The following is a 19,837-nucleotide window of genomic DNA, read 5'->3' on the forward strand; positions in this document are numbered from 1 at the left end:
GTGTCCCAAATTAGGCAGTACATCACAGCTTGTATCCACCCCCAAAAAAGCCCATGTCAAGCTAATCATCATTCCACTAGAACTGAATCAGAAACAAAGGCTTCCTAAGCCACCATGGGGCGATTAGAGACCAATGTGATTTCTCTTTGATGGTAGGACCCTGGTGAACAGGGGAAAATATTAAGTCCCTTAACCATGCTGACATCTTTGTCCCAGTGGGACAAGAGAAACGCGTATCCTAGAGAGCTCTACCTAATGTTCTCCCAACTGAAATAACTGTGTAGCTTCTCGTTAGGCATCAAAGTCTAACCTCAGTCTAAGGGTGGCCACACTCAGTGGATACTTGATCTAAAAATTAAAGGTAAAGTTCCCAGACAATACCAAGCTGGAAGTTATTATCAGCTAACTATGACCAATGTCGATGTTGAGATGGTGGTTGAAATTTGCACAAGAACTTTGAGAAGATACCGATATTTACATATAGAAAACATCTCAACTTATCAGCGGCAGAGATGGCTTTTTTGAGAAGGTGTGACTTTAACTGAGCTCTCCTGTTTCACCAAGTTTGACTGAAGGATTAGCAGATTTTACACAAACAAGGGATGCTCATCACCAAGGCAGAAGAAATCCTTGACAAGTGTATCTGTGAGAGGAATCTTCCCCATACAGATGACACAGTATTTAAAGAAGGTCCTTGAATTATGCATTGTGGTCTAGTCTAGTGGATAAAGTGGTGGACTAGAACTCAGGAGACCTTGATTTGAGTCTCCATTCTACTATAGACACTAATTGGGGGGTGGCACTGTTAAAAAAAAAACCTGTCAACATCTCACTTACCATATTTTTCGCTCCATAAGACACAATCCCCCCCCCAAATAGTGGGGGGAAAGTATATGCGTCTTATGGAGCGAATATAGTAAAAAAGGGTTCATCCACTACCACTCAGAAGCCTCCCACTGCCATGCTGGGAGGCCTCTGAACTGGCACCAGAGACTGCTTGCTGTTTGGACGCCACCATTCTGCACTGCTAGCTTTCCAGGATCTGCTTCCTGCAGCCCACCTGGAAAACCAGCAAGGCCAACAGGCCTATGGCAGCAGGCAGTGAAAACAGCCAAGGACCAAAGGGGAAAGGGTGATTCTAGAAATGGCAGGGGAAACCATAAACACAGTCCCCCACTTAGGCAGTTGATTTTCCCACACGTGGGGAAATCATAGGGAACAGCACATCCAAAGAGCAATAGATGAGCCTTACCCTGGGAAAACCACTTGTACAATAATGGTATCTCCCCTGCCAGGTATGAGTTAGAATGGCCCCTCCAACTCCTGCCCCTTTCTGTGCCCTGCCCTCCAAAGGCATGGTGACCCCCGGCTGCACCTCCTGCTCAGAACAGGGCTGCACAGCCCCAGTCGCGAAAGAGGCCAGGAGAGCTCTTCAGTGTTTTGGGGTGCCCCGCAGGACCCCCATCAGGGGCTGGATGTTCCTCCCACAATCCTTCAGTGCACAGATATTAGCATATATGCCTGCTTGCATCACCCAGTTGGCTTCTCTATTGGAAAAGCAAAGCAGGAAGGAGGAGTCTCTTTCCCTTCACCTTCTATGGAGAAGTTAAACAATGTGACCAGCCAGACGTGTGGAGAAGCAGAGAGAGAGAGGATACAAACAAAAGCTTCTAAAACAAATTGCCAGTAAGTTTAATAGGCCTGAGAGTGGCGAGGGGAAGATAAATTTACTACTGAGAACCTGCTAGAATAACTGTCTGTAGTTCAGAGCTTGGCAGGAAGCTGCATCACTTCCTCATAAATTAGGCCTAAAGAGAAGTAATTTTGCAGATATTTAAAACATTAAGGGACCTGGGGGGGATGCTAATATGTATTGTTAGCCAAATTTCATTCTGAAGCACAGAATGATTAAAAAGGCACTGAGCACATGCAGAATAAAGTTCAAAAGAGAAACCAGCGGCCTAACACTCCTTTCCTTATTACCACTAGAGCTACAGGTTTTATTTGGTGTATTAGCTTACCACAGTTTTTATGGACTCATCAGGAGCAAGGCAATTTGAATTGCAGAGGGCAGATCTGAATCACAGATCTGAGTATGTAAAGCTTTGAAATCTTGAAAATTGGTTTAAGAACCCAACATTTGAAAAATAGCAAGGAGATGTTACTCATTTCACACGTACACACACACAACTGGAAACAAAAATTTTAGTAGTTTTTTTGTGTTAACAAAAGCTGCATGGTGTCACTCCCCCTGTTTTTATTGGTTTTTCTTAATCGTTGTTGTTCTACAATATTGCTGGTAGATTTTATCTTTTCATTGTGATTCCCAGCTACTGTATTTTATCCTACTGTAGTCTCTAAAATTGGACAACCATCTGTCAGATATGCTCTGATTTGGATTCCTGCATTGAACCAGGGGTTGGAATTGATGGCCTTATAGGCCCCTTCCAACTCCATTATTCTATGATTCTGTGCTGCTTTGAGATTATATTTGTAAAAGGAAGGAGGCAGTAGATGTGGTGATGAATAAGGGGAACATTTTTCTTGCAGAGTATGGGAACTCATTCTACCAGTGCAAGGATGATAAAGCAGAAAAGGCTAGCATATAACATTCCTTTTAAACTAGAGGTAGTAAAATATGCTAAGCAGAGCAGCAGAGAGACATTTTGGGCCTCCTCCATCTGAAAAAATGATTAGAGAGTGGAGGAAACAGGAGGATCAGCTGCAAAAAGCTGATAAAAGCAAGCACACTTTCCGTGGACATGCTGCAAAGTAAAGAACTGAATGATGGAGAGAGAGAAAACCTTATTGCTGTAAGGAAGGGAGGGAGGGAGTGGAAGTGAGGCATGCTGTTTGCTTACACCTGTGCTGGTGGTGATTTCTTCATCATAGCTCTTATTGACTACCCAGCAACAATCTGTTTATTCATCTCTTTCAGTGCAATAACAATTCATTATAAGTGTTAAAACTTGAGAAGGTAATTCCCACTCATTGTGTGTCATCCTGCTGTAGAAGTCTGCTTCATGATTCTCCACTTCTGGTACATGTATGACTTGTGAAATGACATGCTTGAGAATACACCAGTCCCAAAACTGTACTGTTAGTAGCAAGAAAGACATGGATTTTGTTCCTCCTTGGTGGTTGATATAAAGCATTGTAGTGTTGTTGTCTGTGGCTATTGGAATAACTTTGCCAACTACAAATTGTTCAAAAGCTCTCAGTGTGTTGTACACTGCAAGAAGTTTGAGGTAACTGATGTGACAACATCTATCTATTGCTACTGCCTTATGAATTTGCCAGAATATTTTTTTCCTGTTTTCCTCCCCTAAAAATGAGGTGCGTCTTACGGAGAGGTGCGTCTTATGGAGCAAAAAATACAGTAGTTTAGAAACCCTATTAAAGTCTCACTAAGTCAGATGTGACTTGACAGCACATAACATCCACATCTTGAACTACAGGCCTAAGGAAGCAAGAACTACAGAATCTATCCCAAATTTGACATTTATGGAATATATGATGAGAAGAAGGGAGTGTAAAGAGGGAAATAACAAATTTAAGGGAAAAGACTGCAAACTAATAATGAGCATAAGTAATGAATGGCATGCTGCCATTGTAAAACAGAGTTGAAGCCTGTTCGGGCCTGCATTGTAAGGAACAGATAAGGCTACTGCTCAAATCATCTCCATGTAGAAGGTTCCAGACTGTGGCTCTGCACAGACACAGAACATATGATGAATACAGATCATGCCAAAGAACTAAAAGTACACTATTCAATTAATACCTAAATATGAATTCAGCCTTTAGGCTCTGCAAGTCATACCATGTTTGTTCTGCTTCAAACAAACAATAATCACAACACTGTTGTTTTTAGAGCTTGGGAAGTTTCATTTTCACAATAACCTGCGAGTTTCTAACCATTATACCAAAGAGGCTCTATGGTCCACTGATGTGTTTTAGATGGACAAAACAAGCAGAATACAAAAAATTTTAAGGATCCCCATGAGTGAAATAAAAGTAGGAGTGTAATTGGCCCACCAACACACAGCAAATTAAGTGGGGATTTGAATCCAGCCATTCCCAGTTCTAGACTGGCAGTCTATCAGATACTTCTGTTCAATCACTATTGGGACATAAAAGTTAGTAAATGCAAGTCAAGCAACAATAATTATGCTCTAATTCGTATTTTTCTGTAAAGCCAACTACACAGATCATTAACAACACTGATAACTAAAAACTTCTATCATGCACATCCAAGACAAATCAAAAAATAAGCATAACAACAAAATTACTATGTGCACAACAAACACACACACCACTATGATGCAGAGGTTTGAGACAGGAAATGGAAAAAATCCTTACCAGTGTAGAGATGATCACAGACTGATGTTCTTCTATATGCTGAAGATCTATAATTTCTAAGTTTATTTTTTTCATTTTTATCTAAAACAGCAAAGAAAATAAAGATTATGGGGGGAAATCCACACTAGATTCAACAGAGATGCTGAAGGTGGAATGCTACATGTTTTTACAGTACAAGAGACTCAGTGGGGTTCAGCAGTTCAACACACAGAAGCAAGCTCTCTCTGTTTGGATTGAAATTGACTTTTTGGATTCAATACAAACAGAAGTCCCTGAGTATTTACAAACTACTTGTTCAAAACTTTTCAAACTATGGCCTACAAATCACAGAGAAAAAAGAGGCCTGTTTGCCACTGACACAATCTGAGAATTACTGAAAAAAAAACCACAGAACTACAGAAGTAATGAAGCTATAAAAGAAAGTAAGTGTAATTCATTCTTTTTATATTTTTTTGAGTTTTTCAAATTGTGACATATAACATTAGGTACGAAGAAAAAGGAGAATACAAAAATCCAAATACAGTAAAAACAATCAACAGCTATTACTAAATTAGGTTGCTTGAAGTTCTCTTTTTGTCCTCAGAAAGTTTTTTTTTTTTGCAGCATTTTGTTCTACAAAATTTTTTTTATGTAATGTAGCTACAAAAGACACTAAATATGTAAGAGAAGAAAAGGATCACAACATCAGAATTCGTATCACTGGGACTGACATATCCTTAGAAACCAGGAACATAGAATATGTAACCCGCCAGATTTTGCAATATACTGTAGTCTTAGCCAACACAGTCAACTAGAACAATGGGAGTTGCAATGCAGCATCATCTATAGCAGCAAGCCCCAACCCCCGGTCCCTGGCCCAGTCCCAGTCCCTGACCTGGGCCAGACCAGGCTGCCGAGAGAGACCTCCCCCCACCCCCCGTGTGCATTCACCCCTGTGCCGCCCATTTGTGTGTGTGCGTGCACTCCGGCGTGCCTGCACAAGCGTCGCGCTACCATATGCACATGCGTGCGGGGACCTGCACAAGTGTGCACTGTCGTTTGCACATGCGCATGAGGAGCCGTGCACATGCGCAAATGGCATGCACTCATTTGGGCCCATCTGCGCGCATGCGCAAATGGTGTGGCACTTGTGCAGGCACACGCCCGCCTCTGCAAGAGAGTGTGCGCTTGTTCATGCATGTGAGTGCGGAGGGTGCCCCGCCTTCCCCAGCCAGTCCGTGGACCGCAAAAGGTTGGAGAACACTGATCTATAGGATGACATAACCTTAAATGCACATTAAGTTTGGTTCATTCTGAGCTGCCAGAACTGTGTCTCCTGTATCATGTAATCATGCATAATAATAATAATATTTTCATGCATTAGTTCATTTGCAGCACAAGTTTCCTCCCGCAGAGTCATATTCTGTTACAGAATTTGTACTGAGGTAGAACAAAACTACAGGCATTCTGCAACAGAAAAGTTACAATGACTTCCAAATTCAGCCACTTGCCATAATAATAATAATATAATAATATAATTTATTGTCATTGTAAGTATATACACAGTATACCATACATCCAGCCTGTGGCTTTTTTACATTGTGAATACAGTGGTGCCTTGCTTAACCAGCGCACCGTTTAACGACGAATCCGCATAGCGATCTGTTTTTTGAGATCGCTAATGCTATCACTTTGCAATGTTCTGAATAGGCAAAACATCGCATTGCGATGATCGGTAAGTGTTTCGCTTACCGATCTTTCGCATTGCGATGTTTTTTTAAACAGCTGATCGGCGGTTCCAAAATGGCCGCCAGGTGCCCAAAGTGGCCACCGCAAGTGTTTTCACGCCGTGCCCTCGCTTACCAAGGGCGCAAAAATGGCGGTGCTATAGAGGAACTTCACTGAACGGTGAGTTTGGGCCCCACAGGAACGCTTTTTCCGTTCTGTTTAGTGATGTTTCTGCATAGCGACATTAATCCGATGTTTCTGCATAACGTCGCTATGCAGGGCACCGCTGTACATTTAGTACATTGGCATGTATGGGCACACACTGCAAGTGACTGGATTTGAAATATATTTCTTTCCTCACAACCTCCTGTGGATCAGCAACTGATGGTTCTGGTCTATGGGTTGCCACTTTTAGAAGCACTGAACTAGAGAATCTCCAAAAGTTATCAGCAGTAGTCTAAACATTACACTACCGCCAGGGTTACCAATACGAATAACCACTTAACACATAGAAAGCATGTCATATCACCTCTGATTTCAGCCCTTATCTTTGATGAGGAAGTGTCCTACTTGCTCCACCAGATGTTTATAGGTAAAGGGGTACTGATCATTTTCATATATTTTCAGTGGTCCCCAACCTTTTTAGCCCTGCGGACCGGCTGGGGAAGACAGGGCACTCCCCTGAGTTCATGTGCATGTGAGAAGGAGCGCACTTGTGCACATGGGCAAAGGAGTGGGGGCGCTCATGCGCATGCACAAAGGGTGGCGTGGTGCTCAGGAAGCACTTGTGTGCATGCGAGAAAGGGGTGCAGGCGAGCGCGAGCAGGCACAAACAGGCTATGTGGGGATGAGTGTGTGCGGGGGGTGGGAGGTCTGTCTCCGTGGCCGAGTCTGGCTCAGGCCACGGGCCGGGGGTGGGGACCTCTGTATTAAATGACATGAATTTCAGAAAAATAAATAAAAGCAAAATTGAAAATTGAAGGCTTTTTAGGGCACCATCAGATATAAGCACTACAAATATTGTATTGTACTGCACCTCCCAGATTTTTTCCTGTATAACAGATCCACCTTAGAAGCTTCAAAAGTAAACAGATTCTTTACTCTGATCTCATGGTCACCCACTGTCTCGGTAATTCACACATTATTGCCACTGATTACAAAGGAAAGTTTGTAGGGGAGAAAAGTTCATCACAGATTGTAAACAGTCAATCTAATTAACATTCATGTTACTCTACCACTATTATTTTATGACAGAGGTTCTCACATTCTTTACAAGCTTCAATGAAAGACTTGCATATCAAAGACACCATCACAATGTTAAAACACCCACTGACTTTCTCATCAACCATGATCTCTGTGTTTTGATATCTAGATTCTGATGCCATGTATAAATATTTGCCATGTTAAATCTCTTAGATGTTTGATGATGTGCACTTGTCCATGAAAGCTCACATTTAAAAAGTTAGTCTTCAAGGTGCTATCACATTTTTTTTACTTGCTACTTCTATTTTGCCTTTACCTATGACGCTTGTGCAGTCACAAAGTTACCCCTTCTACAACTACAAAAATGAGTGTTACTCATATACTAAAAAGAACCCAGAATCCTGCAATTACTTCCAGTCTCACAGCAACGTCCTACACATCTCTTACCTGTATATCTTTCTGGTGCTGATGATGTCTGGTAAGCTGGCGATTGTTCTCCTTTATATCATCCTGCAGAGAACATATTTGTTGTTGCAGTTCTAACAAACCAGTTTTTTCACTCTCAACTTCTTTCTCCAAGTGGCTTAAAGAAACAAAGCATGGGTCACAAAACAAGTTGCAAGTTCAAATTCCAAAACGACAGAACTTGGGCAAGCGTTTTCATCTCTTTTGCAAAGAAAGCAGGCAATTAGTTGTTGATGCTGACCTTATATCGGCCTCCACATCTCTGCTGAGGTATCTGGGACTAGTATTTTCAGAGGAATAATACCGTCTCTCAAATACCTGATCACCGTTTGCAGTAAAAGCTTCTTTACAATTTTTGGGAGGCTTGTTTTGCTGCATCACTCTACGGGCTTCCTGACTATTCTAGGAGACAGAAAAAAGCAGTAGCAGAAGCTTTCATGGACTGTAGTATTTAGACAGAAACATTTTAAATGGCTGTTGATCTGTATTTTTATACTAATTAGTGTGACTAACATGTTTCTGCGACACACTACAACTATCCTTCAAAATATCCTGTTGAGAAATCAGGCATCCCATTCTAATGTTTTCTTGTCCTGATTCATTGTTCTGGAACAGACTTACATTGGTGCCCCACTTGACGATTACCCCATTAGACGACGAAATCGCTTGACAATGGGTATTTTGCAATTGCTACAGCAATCACAAAACGATGTTTGTATGGGTTTTTTTTGCTTCACGATGATTGGTTCCGTTTCAGGAACCGATTTTTCACTTAACGGTGATTTAAAAACAGCTGATCGGCAGCTCTCAAAATGGCTCCCCGCTGTTTTGCTGACCTCATTTTGCATGACAGGGAGCGGAAAATGGCCACCCTATGGAGGATCTTCGCTGCACGATCAGGTATTTCCCCCATTGGAACCCATTGACCAGTTTTCAATGCATTTCAATGGGTTTTTTTTTGCTTGACGATGATTTCGCTTAACAGCGATTTTGCTGGAACGCATTATCGTCGTCAAGTGGGGCACCACTGTACTTCCAGGCAGAATGTTTCTTCAGAATCATTAGTATTTGCCATTTCTCACCCCCACTCACCCACCCACTGAACTGCTGGATATCTCAGTGGTTGAGGTCTCTGGCTGCGAAGCCAGAAGTTGGGAGTTCAATTCCCTAAGTGTGCCTCGTTGACAGGGGCGTGGCTTGATGATCCATAGGGTCTCTTCCAGCTCTGCAGTTCTAAGGTGGTTATTATTATTATTATTATTATTATTATTATTATTATTATTATTATTATTATTATTATTATTATTATTATTATTAGTATTAGTATTAGTATTAGTAGTAGTAGTAGTAGTAGTATTAGTAGTATTAGTAGTATTAGTATTATTAGTATTAGTATTATTAGTATTATTAGTATTATTAGTATTATTAGTATTAGTATTTAGTATTAGTATTAGTATTAGTGGTAGTGGTAGTGGTAGTAGTAATATTATGCAAGACAACAGTGCTTGCATTACAGCTGTAAGAGAACACACTTTAAAACTGAAATCTCACTTGAAACTTTGCCTGGTCATAAGAAACAAGCCAACAAGTCTTTCCCTGACAGCAAGCATGAGGGATGTCTTCCAGCTAGTAGGCTAAATTCTTTCTCATAACGTTTCTTAAAGACTACTCCAGGGGTGAGCAGAGCTAAAACCAAAAGGCTGTTCCAAAATATCAGTATTATTTCAACTTAAAACCCTTTCTACCAAGCAACTAAACATGAGAAGATGCATTTCAGCCTTTTGAATGGAGGGAAAAACAGTACAAAAACTCAGAAACCAGAGAACAATGATCTCATGGGATGGAGAGCATGGCCATCAGTGGAAACCTAGAGGACTAGTCAAGAAGCCCAGCCTATCATTTCCACAAAATTTTGTTCTCACTTTCTACAAAAATGGCTAGCAAGCCACCCTGTGAAACATCTGCTACGTCAAATGGCTTAGCAAGTTCTACAAAACGGTCACGCCATGAACAAGCAGTACAATGTATAGGGCACCAACCTCTCCTCAATACATTGACTTGAGTTTTGCATGCCTTACGGTTAAGAAAGTAAAGCCTTACTTTGATTAGCAGGATTGTTTCTATGCTTCTCATGTCGATTAAACAATTGGCTACTACGGCATTGTCAATGTCTAACGCTGTCAGGACTGATGGGAATCCAGGGTGAACAACAGCCCTGTCCAAAAAAATTAAATAAATGAATAAATAAAAACAAAGTGGTAACATGTATTTCAAAACATGACCCAGTAGAACAAATTAATTTCCTTTTAGTTTAATAAAAGATGACAGAAAGCGTATCTATAGAACTTTTCAGTTTTATAAGAAACCAGTTACCTTGCTGGCCGACAGGAGCCCCTCCTAGTCTAAGCCCACTGCAAAGTTGTCCTCCATAAATCTGCTGCCCATTCCACTTTGGCCATGAGGACTGAACAATTCAATTGTGCAACTAGGAACACAGTTCCCATGCTGACTGTGTAATGCACCAGAGGAAGAGCTTCACAAACAGCCCTTCTGCCTTGGCTCGATGAGCGCTACCACTTGCATAACGTTGAGTTACATAAGAGCCGTCAATGCAACAGGATTTCAGTCACGCAGGTACAGTCAGTGCTAATCTTATTAACAGATGGGGCCCAATATGCAGAGGCCTCTTTTGTTTTTATGCAGTAGAACAGAATATTCTGTACTATGGTTGCCCTTCCTACTTTCTCCCAATGAATTCAGGTGGGCTCATGATTGCTTTTATGTTACCAAATAATCTGCTAATGGTAAACTGGGAAGTCATTAAAAAAACTATCAAAGATTTAAAATAACATATTTAACCTCCCAATATCCATTAGCAATTGGCATGGCAATAATACAGGTTATGACAGCTGACAGGGAAACTCTAGACAATCAACAGTATATTATGCTAATATTGTTTAATTATAATCCTTAGCAATGACACAGAGTATTAATTGTTACTAATTTAATCAAAACAGATATATAAATGAGATTCTAGACAAAAAAAGCAGATATACCCACCTTGGCCTTACATCATAAACATTACTCCGAAATCGATTAACAATGATTTGAGGGCGAAAACCTTGTTGGCAAAACCTGGACATCAATTCTTGTAACAGTCTTTCATCTTTATGATTGTCACAGCAAAATGCCAGAACCAGGTTTTTCAAACATGACTCAACAGCCAGCGCAAGTTCAGCATCTTTCAAATGAATAAATGCACCTAAATGCAAGAAGTAAAACTCAGCATGGTGTGTAAAATCATGCTACTACAGTTACAACTAGTACAGATATGCAGGCTATGATTCCCAACTTCTTTCCAGCGACATAAGGTTTGGAAACTCTTAACATTTTAGGGGCCACTGTAGGACAACCACTGTAGCACATAAGCACCACGAGAACACCAGACAGCTTCAGAAAATACAGACCGCTGTCCAATATGCAAGGGTTTATTTACTGGGAAACAGTAATACATTACCTATTGGTCCAATGGGTTTGTATCTAAACTGCTTCTGTTGATGGGCTCTTTCAATTGCTTCACAAAGGTCTGGTATGTAAGGTCCAAATCTTATCAGTCTATTTGTTTTACTGTCCTTCAACTCTTTTAACTGCCGTTGCTGCAAATCCACTTTTTGCTTCAGTTCATATTCTTCCTTCCTAAATAAATAAGCACACAGGCTGCTGAAATACGCATAATTAAAAGACTGATTCCACTACTGCAGCTGCAAGAGTTATTTCACACACAAATTTAGTTAAATTTTGCTCAGGGGCACATACTTCAGCAAGCTTGCCAAGCGAGTGTGCCAGGAGCTGTGTTTTGTGTGTGTATGTTTGTGTGTGTATTATTTATAGGCTGCCTTTCTCTCAGTAAGGGGAGCCAAGACGACTCACAATATTAAAAAGATTAGAATTAATAACATGGCAAGTTAAACCTTAAAAAACAAGTAAACTATATGCTGAATGTAGAATACAACTGAATCACGACAAGCAAGTAAACTTTAAAAACCTATCTTAACTTTTAAAAGGCATTCAGAACAACGGTTCAGAATAATGTTTGATGACTGCTGAAGGCCTGCCTGAAGGATAAAGGAGAGTGGGGGCAACCTGATTTCCCCAGGGAGAGCATTCCACAACCTGGGAGCTGCCACAGAAAAGGCCCTCTCTTGAGTCTCTATCAGCCGTGCCTGCACTGGCAGTGGAAACAGAAGACCATCTTAAACGCCAAGAAGGATCATAGGGAGAGAATTATGGCTGACAACTCATTCACCAAGCACCTGAGTGTCTCTCTTCTTCAAAGGACATTTCTAGAATATCCGCTTTTACTTGTGGGTCTAGGCAAAATGGGATGGCAGGCCTTTCTGCCAAAAACTGAAACCTTAACACTGTTGCAGAAAAAACAAGGAAATGGTTGCCTTTCCCTCGCCAAAGGCGCTCAAAGAAAGCAAGGCAGGTGTGTTGTCCCCTCCTGCCACCGGGAAATGTTCATTACAGTAAACACAGTACGTGCATGCTAGTTTTGGTTCCTATGGGGAATTGAATAAGTTACACAGGAAGATTACAAAAAAAGTTTTCACATTACAAAAATAACTTAACTATCTCAATTATATTTGTTAAACTTACTTCAGCCTAGCAGTATCTTCCTTGTACACAGATACAGCCTGCTGAAATTGCGTTATCTGATAACCAATTGATTCATCTTGATTATGCAATATCTTAAGCTGCTCCTTCAATGTTTCAATTTTTCTCTGTTTTTCCAAAACTTCAGGTTCAGAAATTCGCTCAGCACTGCAATATTAAACAAAACAAGCCTTCGAGAATACAAAACAAGAACTGATTTGGCAAAATCAAAGATACAAAGAAGGAACAGGCATTCAAAGTGTTTGCATTTAGTTCAATATGTTTCTCCAGCATAACTTCTTTGCACACACTATATGAATAAACTATAGGGCTTGAGTCAAATATAGTGACCAGTTAAAATCAACACTCTTAGTTCCACACTTTTACTCCAGCACAACTCTATCAGTATAAATCTCAGCGGTGAACTGCTGCAAGTTATATCAATGTAGCCATTTGCTGTTGGATGCTGAGTTGCACAAGTTAATGCATGACAGCAAATGCCTACACTGACCTCTTAATTTGTGGCCATTTGTCACCGAGATTTATGTTGATTGAGTTATGCCAGCAGCCATTAACTAACATGCTTTTAGCCATGGAGTGTTATTCAGAATCTAATTTATATAGACAGATACATATGGTTGGCGGCTGGATTGAAGACCAAGAAATCAGAGGGAAATTGATTACAAAGGAGTACTGACAGTGATAAGTTACACTACTAACTCTAACCATTCGCAAAACTTATATATTATATATATTATATTGTCACCTGTTTTAAATGCCAATTAAAGGCATATAAAGCCAGTAACTGCCTGGATAATATGTAGGTACAACCCAGAAGAAAGGAATGGGTCTCATATCAGCCACCCTTCACTAATGGGGTGACATCAAGTGAAGTACAGTGGTGCCTCGCATAGCGAAGATAATTCGTTCTGCAGAAATCGCTGCAGAATGAAAACATCGCTATGCGATATTAAAAAGCCCATAGGAAGGCACTGAAACCCCTTCAATGCATTCCTATGGGCTTCAGACTCACCTTTAAGCATAGATCCTCCATATGGCGGCCATTTTCGCTGCCCGGTAAGCGAGGAATCCGTCCCAGAAAACAGCGGGCGGCCATTTTTTTACCCGGCAGCCATTTTGAAACTGCCGATCAGGTGGGGGAAAATCATCGCTTTGAGATAATCAGTAAGCGAAACAGGGAACCAATCATCGCAAAGCAAAAAAACCCATTCAGACCATCGCAAAGCGATCGCAAAATCTTCATCGCTGTGCGATTTCTTCGTTAAATGGGGCGCCCGTTAAGCGTGGCTCTACTGTACTACAAAAATAATCTTCATTGTGTGAACATGCCCACAAATACCTAGGGATCCCCATGTGTAGGTACTGAACCAGAGTAACAAACTGACTTAGAAGCAGAAAGCATTACCTCTTTTTCAGTTCGTCAATTTTTCTGCAAAGTTGCTCATGGTCTTTTGCCAAGCGTTTCAGTTCAGCTTGAGATCGATTATGTGCTGCCTGAATGAGGAAAGCAGGCCAATGTTAAAAACTAACCAGCGCAATCTTCCAGTGAACAATGACAATACGGGCACAAACTGGAAAACAACAACTGGAATCCTGCTGTTAACCGACCTGTTTTAAAGAGGGTTTCACAACACTAGTCCCCTCCTACAAATACATCCATACAACTATACTGATGGAAAAATTTGTGCATCTGACAAATTTGCACAAAACAAGGAGCCTGGCTGAAAGAACATTACAAGGCAGCAACTGCTTACTGCTACCCCTCTAAGACTGAACTTCCCATCCACACACCTCTGCATCATTATATGCTTTTCTTTTTGCCTGTACTTCTGTTTTTGAAGAAGTACATGAAGGCTGCAATGTTTGAACTTCTTCAGTTATTGTCTCTAGCTTCTCTCGTATGGCTTTATGTTTTTCTTCTGCTGCATTTACCTTATCCTGAAAAATAAACAGAGCAATGTCATGAAGTAATCAGAAACTTCATTACACAAGGGAAATACATTTATGCTAAAATCCTACTGAACCTAATCAGAAAGGTTAGTCATGGCTGCATGGTCTTAAATGGGACAAAGTAACAATATTTTACAGCTAAAGCAGGAGCAACTCACCTCCGCCTTACTTTTCAAGTTAACAACTCAATGCAGCACTCAGGTTGAGCATTTCATTGCAACCTCTCACTGTGTCCTCCCTGATGCCCCCACCAGGAGAAGAGGTGGCCAGCGTGGCCTTGAGCAAAGCTGCAGTCTCAAAGTGCCTCCAAGAGAATTGACTTATGGTGACCCTAAGAGGACTTTCAAGGTAAGTGAGATGTTTAAGGAGTGGCTTGAGTGGTTCCACACCCTCAGTGAGTTTTCCATGGCTAAGCAGGGATTTAAACACAGGCCTCCTGAGTCCTAGCTTGTCATTTGATCCAGCGCTGGGCTCCCTTCCACAAAACTCCTGTTAACCATGTATCAGGTTCTGCACAAAGTATCCCAAAACTGGGGAAAAATCCAAGTATCCATTTCTCCAGTCTTCTATATACAAAGAGCTCCCCCCCCCCCCACCGCCCAAGTATCAAGTCTTCCTTCTTGTTCTGGTCCTTCAGGACACATCCTGAAGGTTTAGTGTTTGTGGAAAAGGGATAAATCTGGACTGGTCATAAAGAAACACTTTTAAAGAAATCTGAGATTTTGGAATGCAGTCTCAGAAGAAGGCATCAATCTACTTTTAAAGGTATCTTAATTACACATTTAAAAAAAAACACCCAAGCCTTGCTGCTTTACTTGAAAAATGGAACCAAAGCAATTAAAGCCAAATATTGCAACAAACCTTCCATTCGTTCACTTTTTCAACAAATTTCTCATTTTTCGCTTCTTGAACTCCAATATCGTCTCTGATTGTTTTCATTTCTTTTTCAGCATCTCTCACCTAAAATGCAACACCAATATTAAAGCTACACGCAGATGACGAAAACCATCAAATTAATCCCATCTGCATTAAGTGACAGATGCTAAGACAATTACCATTGCCCAAGCTATCTGGTGCGATAACTCCTTTAACTCATTCTGCATTTCACTCAAAGCAGCGATACTTCTGTAGTGTTCCTTTTTCTCCATATACTGCCTCCTAAGTTCTTCCAGAAACTGGGGGTGGGGGTGGGGAATGAGAGAGAGAGAGAGAGAGAGAGCAAATACATATATAAGAGGGTGATGAATTGAAATGCCAGCAGTAGAAGTGCTACAGTTTTTCCAATCTTTACTAGTGAAAGACCTGCTTAGAAAAAGGAAGAATGGACCTAAAATATTAAGTACTGTATATAGCCTTCAGCATAAAATAGATTGGCTCAATATGTAACCACCTCTCCTCAGATATTAACAATCCCAATGACTGAACAATCCTCTTGCTGCCCACTCCCTTCATTCTTCTCTTATCCATCACTGGTTTCTCATGATGTTAAATTACTGGCTAAGTTGTTGTTATGTGTCGCCAAGTCACTTACAGCTTATGGAGACCCTATGAACAAGCAATCTCCAACATGTCCTGTAAAGTCAAGCCTGTGGAATGTCCGCCTTCCTCTTTTCCTGCTGCCTTTAACCTTTCCCAGCATTACTGTCTTTCCCAGAGAATCCTGCCTTCTCATAATGTGCCCAAAGTAGGACAGCCTCAGTTTCATCATTTTTTACTCCAGTGATAGTTCAGGCTTGATTTGATCTAGGACCCACTTATCTGTCTTTGCGGCAGTCCAGAGTATCTGCAAAACTCTCCTCCAGCACCACATTTCAAACAAATCCTTTTCTTCCCCATCAGCCTTCTTCACTGTCCAGCTTTCAGACCCATACATGGTAAACAGGAATACAAGAGTGTGGATGAGAGGAAGTCCTTAAACTAGTTTTCTGGTTTGGCTATCACAATAAAACTGTGAATAAAGAAACCCGCAAAACTTCTGTAACTGGACCTAGGATTAGATGAGACGCGAGAGGGCAATACACAGTGAACTTTGCAGTCTAATAAATTATGGTTTACCAAGCCATGAGCGGTATATTAAACCAGGACTTTATCAATCAAGTAATTTGCGCTAGAGATGAACTGGGTTTTTTCTTATTCTTTTCTTATTCTTCTCAGAAGTTAATAGAGGAATAGTCATTGGGAAGATAAAGAAAAGGAATAGTCACATCAATGCTTACCACAATACATTCACACTGTACAGTGGCAGGATGTCATCCTGGCCTTGGGTTGTCCCTCCCATTTGCTATAAAGACAGGATCCTTAAACCAATCATTTAGGCCGTAGACACCTCTACTGTGAGAGAACAACGCAGGAACTTCAGTCTCATATCCAACACATAATGAGTTACAGAAAAGCACACACATGAAATAATAAACACAATACAGTGGTGCCTCGCATTACGATGTTAATTCGTTCCAGCGAAATCGCTGTAGAATGAAAACATCGTAAAGTGAAATTAAAAAGCCCATAAAAATGCATTGAAACCTGTTTAATGCGTTCCGATGGGCTTAAAGCTCACCATCCAGCCAAGATCCTCCATAAGGCGGCCATTTTCGCTGCCTGTCTTGCGAGGAATCCGTCCCTAAACACAGCGGGGAGCCATTTTATTTACCCGGCAGCCATTTTGAAAGCACCGATCAGCTGTTGGAAAATCGTTTTGTGAAAAATCGGTTCCCAAAGCAGGGAACCGATCATCGCAAAGCGAAATTCCCCCATAGGAAACATCATTTTGCGATCACAAAAAGTTCATCGTAATGCGATTTTGTCATTAAACGAAGTGATCGTAATGCGAGGCACCACTGTAATCCAGCTTAAGACTGTATGATCATGTCCTCACATGAACAGAAACCATCACTCAGCCCCTCTCGGCCTTGCCCAGCTACCTCCTTTTTGATAAGTTAACTTGTTTACCAAGTGCAAGCTTCTTGGTTGGGAAAGAATAGCTTTTTTCCACTGTAGACAATGAATGCACTACAGTAATCATCAAGTAGTGGCCAGAGTGACGGACTAGGACTTGGGAGACTGGATTTGAATCCCTGCTTGACCAGAGAAAATGACTGGGTTGGGGAGACTAATGTGGATGACCCAATTAATACACAGCCAGGAATTATACTGGGGTTCCTGGGTTCGTCTCACACATTAGAGGGCACTTAAGAAAGAGATCTACATGATTAGGTTAAGAATCCTCTTGGTTATCAGAGTGAGCCAGAGAGACAACTCAAGGTAAGGATTTTGTATGCTAGTTTAAGGTGTTACTTAGGCATCTGAAAGAAGATCTATAACAAATTTGAAAGATTTATTTTTTTAAAAACAGTTCATGATTGTAGCATTTATGTCTGGAACACATGAAAACAAGGTTGTATCTACCAAGACATGATTGTTACAAAGTACTGGAAGTGTTGCATACCTGTCCTCCCTTTTCAATCTGTTCTTTTGTTCTTTCTTTGGTTTCCATAATGTATGAATAATCTTCTTTCATCTGCTCCAGCTGTGTTGCTTTCATAAAGAACTAACTCAAGAAACAATTAAGTTCATGGTTTACAACTGTCAATCCAAAGCAATGGGTACCATCAGCCTGCTTGCTCATACCCAAAGCTCAAAAATGTAGTGTAGCATACAATGCAGTTGTATATAGTGTATTCAGTGAATGCAAACACTAGGCCTAGCTTAGAAAGTTATTTAAAAAACATGTAGTTCATTAGTTATTACACATCAGTTTGTATGAGCCGTGTGTAACTATAAAAGTCCCTAAAGTTCCAAAAAGAGTAGAGTGGTGCCCCGCATAACGAGCGATTCGTTTAACAACGAATCCGCATAGCGATTTTTAAAATCACAAAAGCGATCGCATAACAATGTTTTAAATGGGTAAACAGCGCTTTGCAATGATCGGTAAGCGTTTCGCTTATCGATTTTCGCATAACAATGTTTTTTAAAACAGCTGATCGGCGGTTCCAAAATGGCCGCCAGGTTAAAAAAATGGCTGCCCACAGAGTTTTCGCGACCTTTCATCGCTTACTGGGCAGCGAAAATGGCGGCCGTATGGAGGATTTCCGCATAACGGTGAGTTTTTTGCCCATAGAACCGCATTAAACATGTTTTAATGCGTTCCTATGGGCTTTTTTGCCCCGCATAGCGACGAATCTGTATAGCGACGTTTTTTTGGAACAGATTATTGTTGCTATGCAGGGCACCACTGTACAAATAAAAGTTCTAAGCAAGTTATTTGCTTAGGATTTTTTTTAAAAAATCCACTGTGCCTCTTCAGAGGATCACCATCACCACCAAATCTGTCCTAACTACTGCAACAATAGCCTTTCCTCTTTCTTTCCAACTGGAATATGAGTCATGTTGGAGTCCTGAGACATGTGGCCCTTCGGAAGGCAAGCCACTCCCCCCAAGCAGGAATACACACAGAAACAAAGCTCACAGATGGTCTATTCACTCTGCTTATTCCACCAGAAGCAGTACGCAGAGACAAGCTTACAAGTTCCCAGAGTTTGATCAAGTTTGCACAAACATTAGGGATTCCCTTAACAGTTTACATCATGATTTAGGAGAAAGAAACAAAATATTAGTTTTAGTTATCATCACGGATTTCACAACAGTGTTTCTGTCAGAGGGAGGGACTGGACTCCACACCCAAAGAGGGTCCCTAAGCTTGCTCTTTTTTAAAAAAAGGACAAAAACTTTCCAATATTCCCACTACAGTAGTATTTGTGGAATAATGAGTAAACATTGTTTTCATTATTTTTATGCCAAAGTGAAACAGTTGATAAACAATGCTAAAATATTGAGAATTATTCTGCTCCCTATTACAGTGGTGCCTCGCATAACGATGTTAATTGGTTCCATTAAAAACATCATTATGTGAAAACATCGTTAAGTGAAACACCATTTCCCATAGGAATGCACTGAAAACCAGTTAATCCATTCCAATAGGAGCCTATTCAATACATTTCAATGGTGAAAAAAAATCACCAAAAATTCAAAAAGACTCAGAACAAAGCCAAATTACTTTAACGAAGGTTTTATTAGGTGCACTAACGATTCCAAGCATTTTAAACATTTTTTAAACATTTTAGAATATTTTTAAAATAGCGAAAACAGGGCTGTCAAAAAAAAAGTTAAGCGAAACAGGGGACCTAAAACTGTCATTGTTAAGTGAAGCAAGGTCCCAAACATCGTTATGCAAAAATCCCCCATAGGAAACATTGTTAGGTGAGGCGGCAAAATTTCCAGCAAAGGCCATTGTTATGCAAATTCATCGTTGAGCGAGGCACTCGTTAAGCGAGGCACCACTGTACTTGAAAAGCAACAAATGAAAATTGCTTTACTCATAAGCTATTACTTTTAATCTGTTACTTCTCAAGTTCTGTCGACATGCTTCTGTCTCCTTAACAGTTCCTTCACCTCCTAACTGTTGAAGATCTGGATGTGC

The 19,837-nt window shown here is 40.7% G+C and overlaps 1 protein-coding gene and 1 pseudogene across 5 annotated transcripts in view; both read right to left on the reverse strand.

Annotated features, from left to right (window-relative positions):
- Nucleotides 1-19,837, reverse strand: part of SMC6 (structural maintenance of chromosomes 6) — a 54,481-nt gene that overhangs the window by 16,888 nt on the left and 17,756 nt on the right. For 4 of the 5 annotated variants that reach the window (XM_020784273.3, XM_073001871.2, XM_020784274.3 and 1 more), the window contains exons 8-19: nt 17,807-17,908; nt 15,417-15,536; nt 15,223-15,321; nt 14,203-14,349; nt 13,817-13,905; nt 12,394-12,558; nt 11,252-11,430; nt 10,795-10,996; nt 9,835-9,949; nt 7,976-8,136; nt 7,717-7,852; nt 4,360-4,440 (exon numbers count right to left, since the gene is read on the reverse strand). In XM_020784273.3, coding sequence (XP_020639932.3) covers nt 4,360-4,440; nt 7,717-7,852; nt 7,976-8,136; nt 9,835-9,949; nt 10,795-10,996; nt 11,252-11,430; nt 12,394-12,558; nt 13,817-13,905; nt 14,203-14,349; nt 15,223-15,321; nt 15,417-15,536; nt 17,807-17,908 — 1,596 coding nt within the window. The remainder of the gene's footprint in view (nt 1-4,359; nt 4,441-7,716; nt 7,853-7,975; nt 8,137-9,834; nt 9,950-10,794; nt 10,997-11,251; nt 11,431-12,393; nt 12,559-13,816; nt 13,906-14,202; nt 14,350-15,222; nt 15,322-15,416; nt 15,537-17,806; nt 17,909-19,837) is intronic. The other variant, XM_073001878.2, reaches the window with a different exon arrangement.
- On the reverse strand, nt 1,149-1,303 carry LOC144586173 (U1 spliceosomal RNA; annotated as a pseudogene).

This window comes from Pogona vitticeps, chromosome 1, assembly GCF_051106095.1.
Source record: "Pogona vitticeps strain Pit_001003342236 chromosome 1, PviZW2.1, whole genome shotgun sequence".
NCBI lineage: Eukaryota > Metazoa > Chordata > Lepidosauria > Squamata > Agamidae > Pogona > Pogona vitticeps.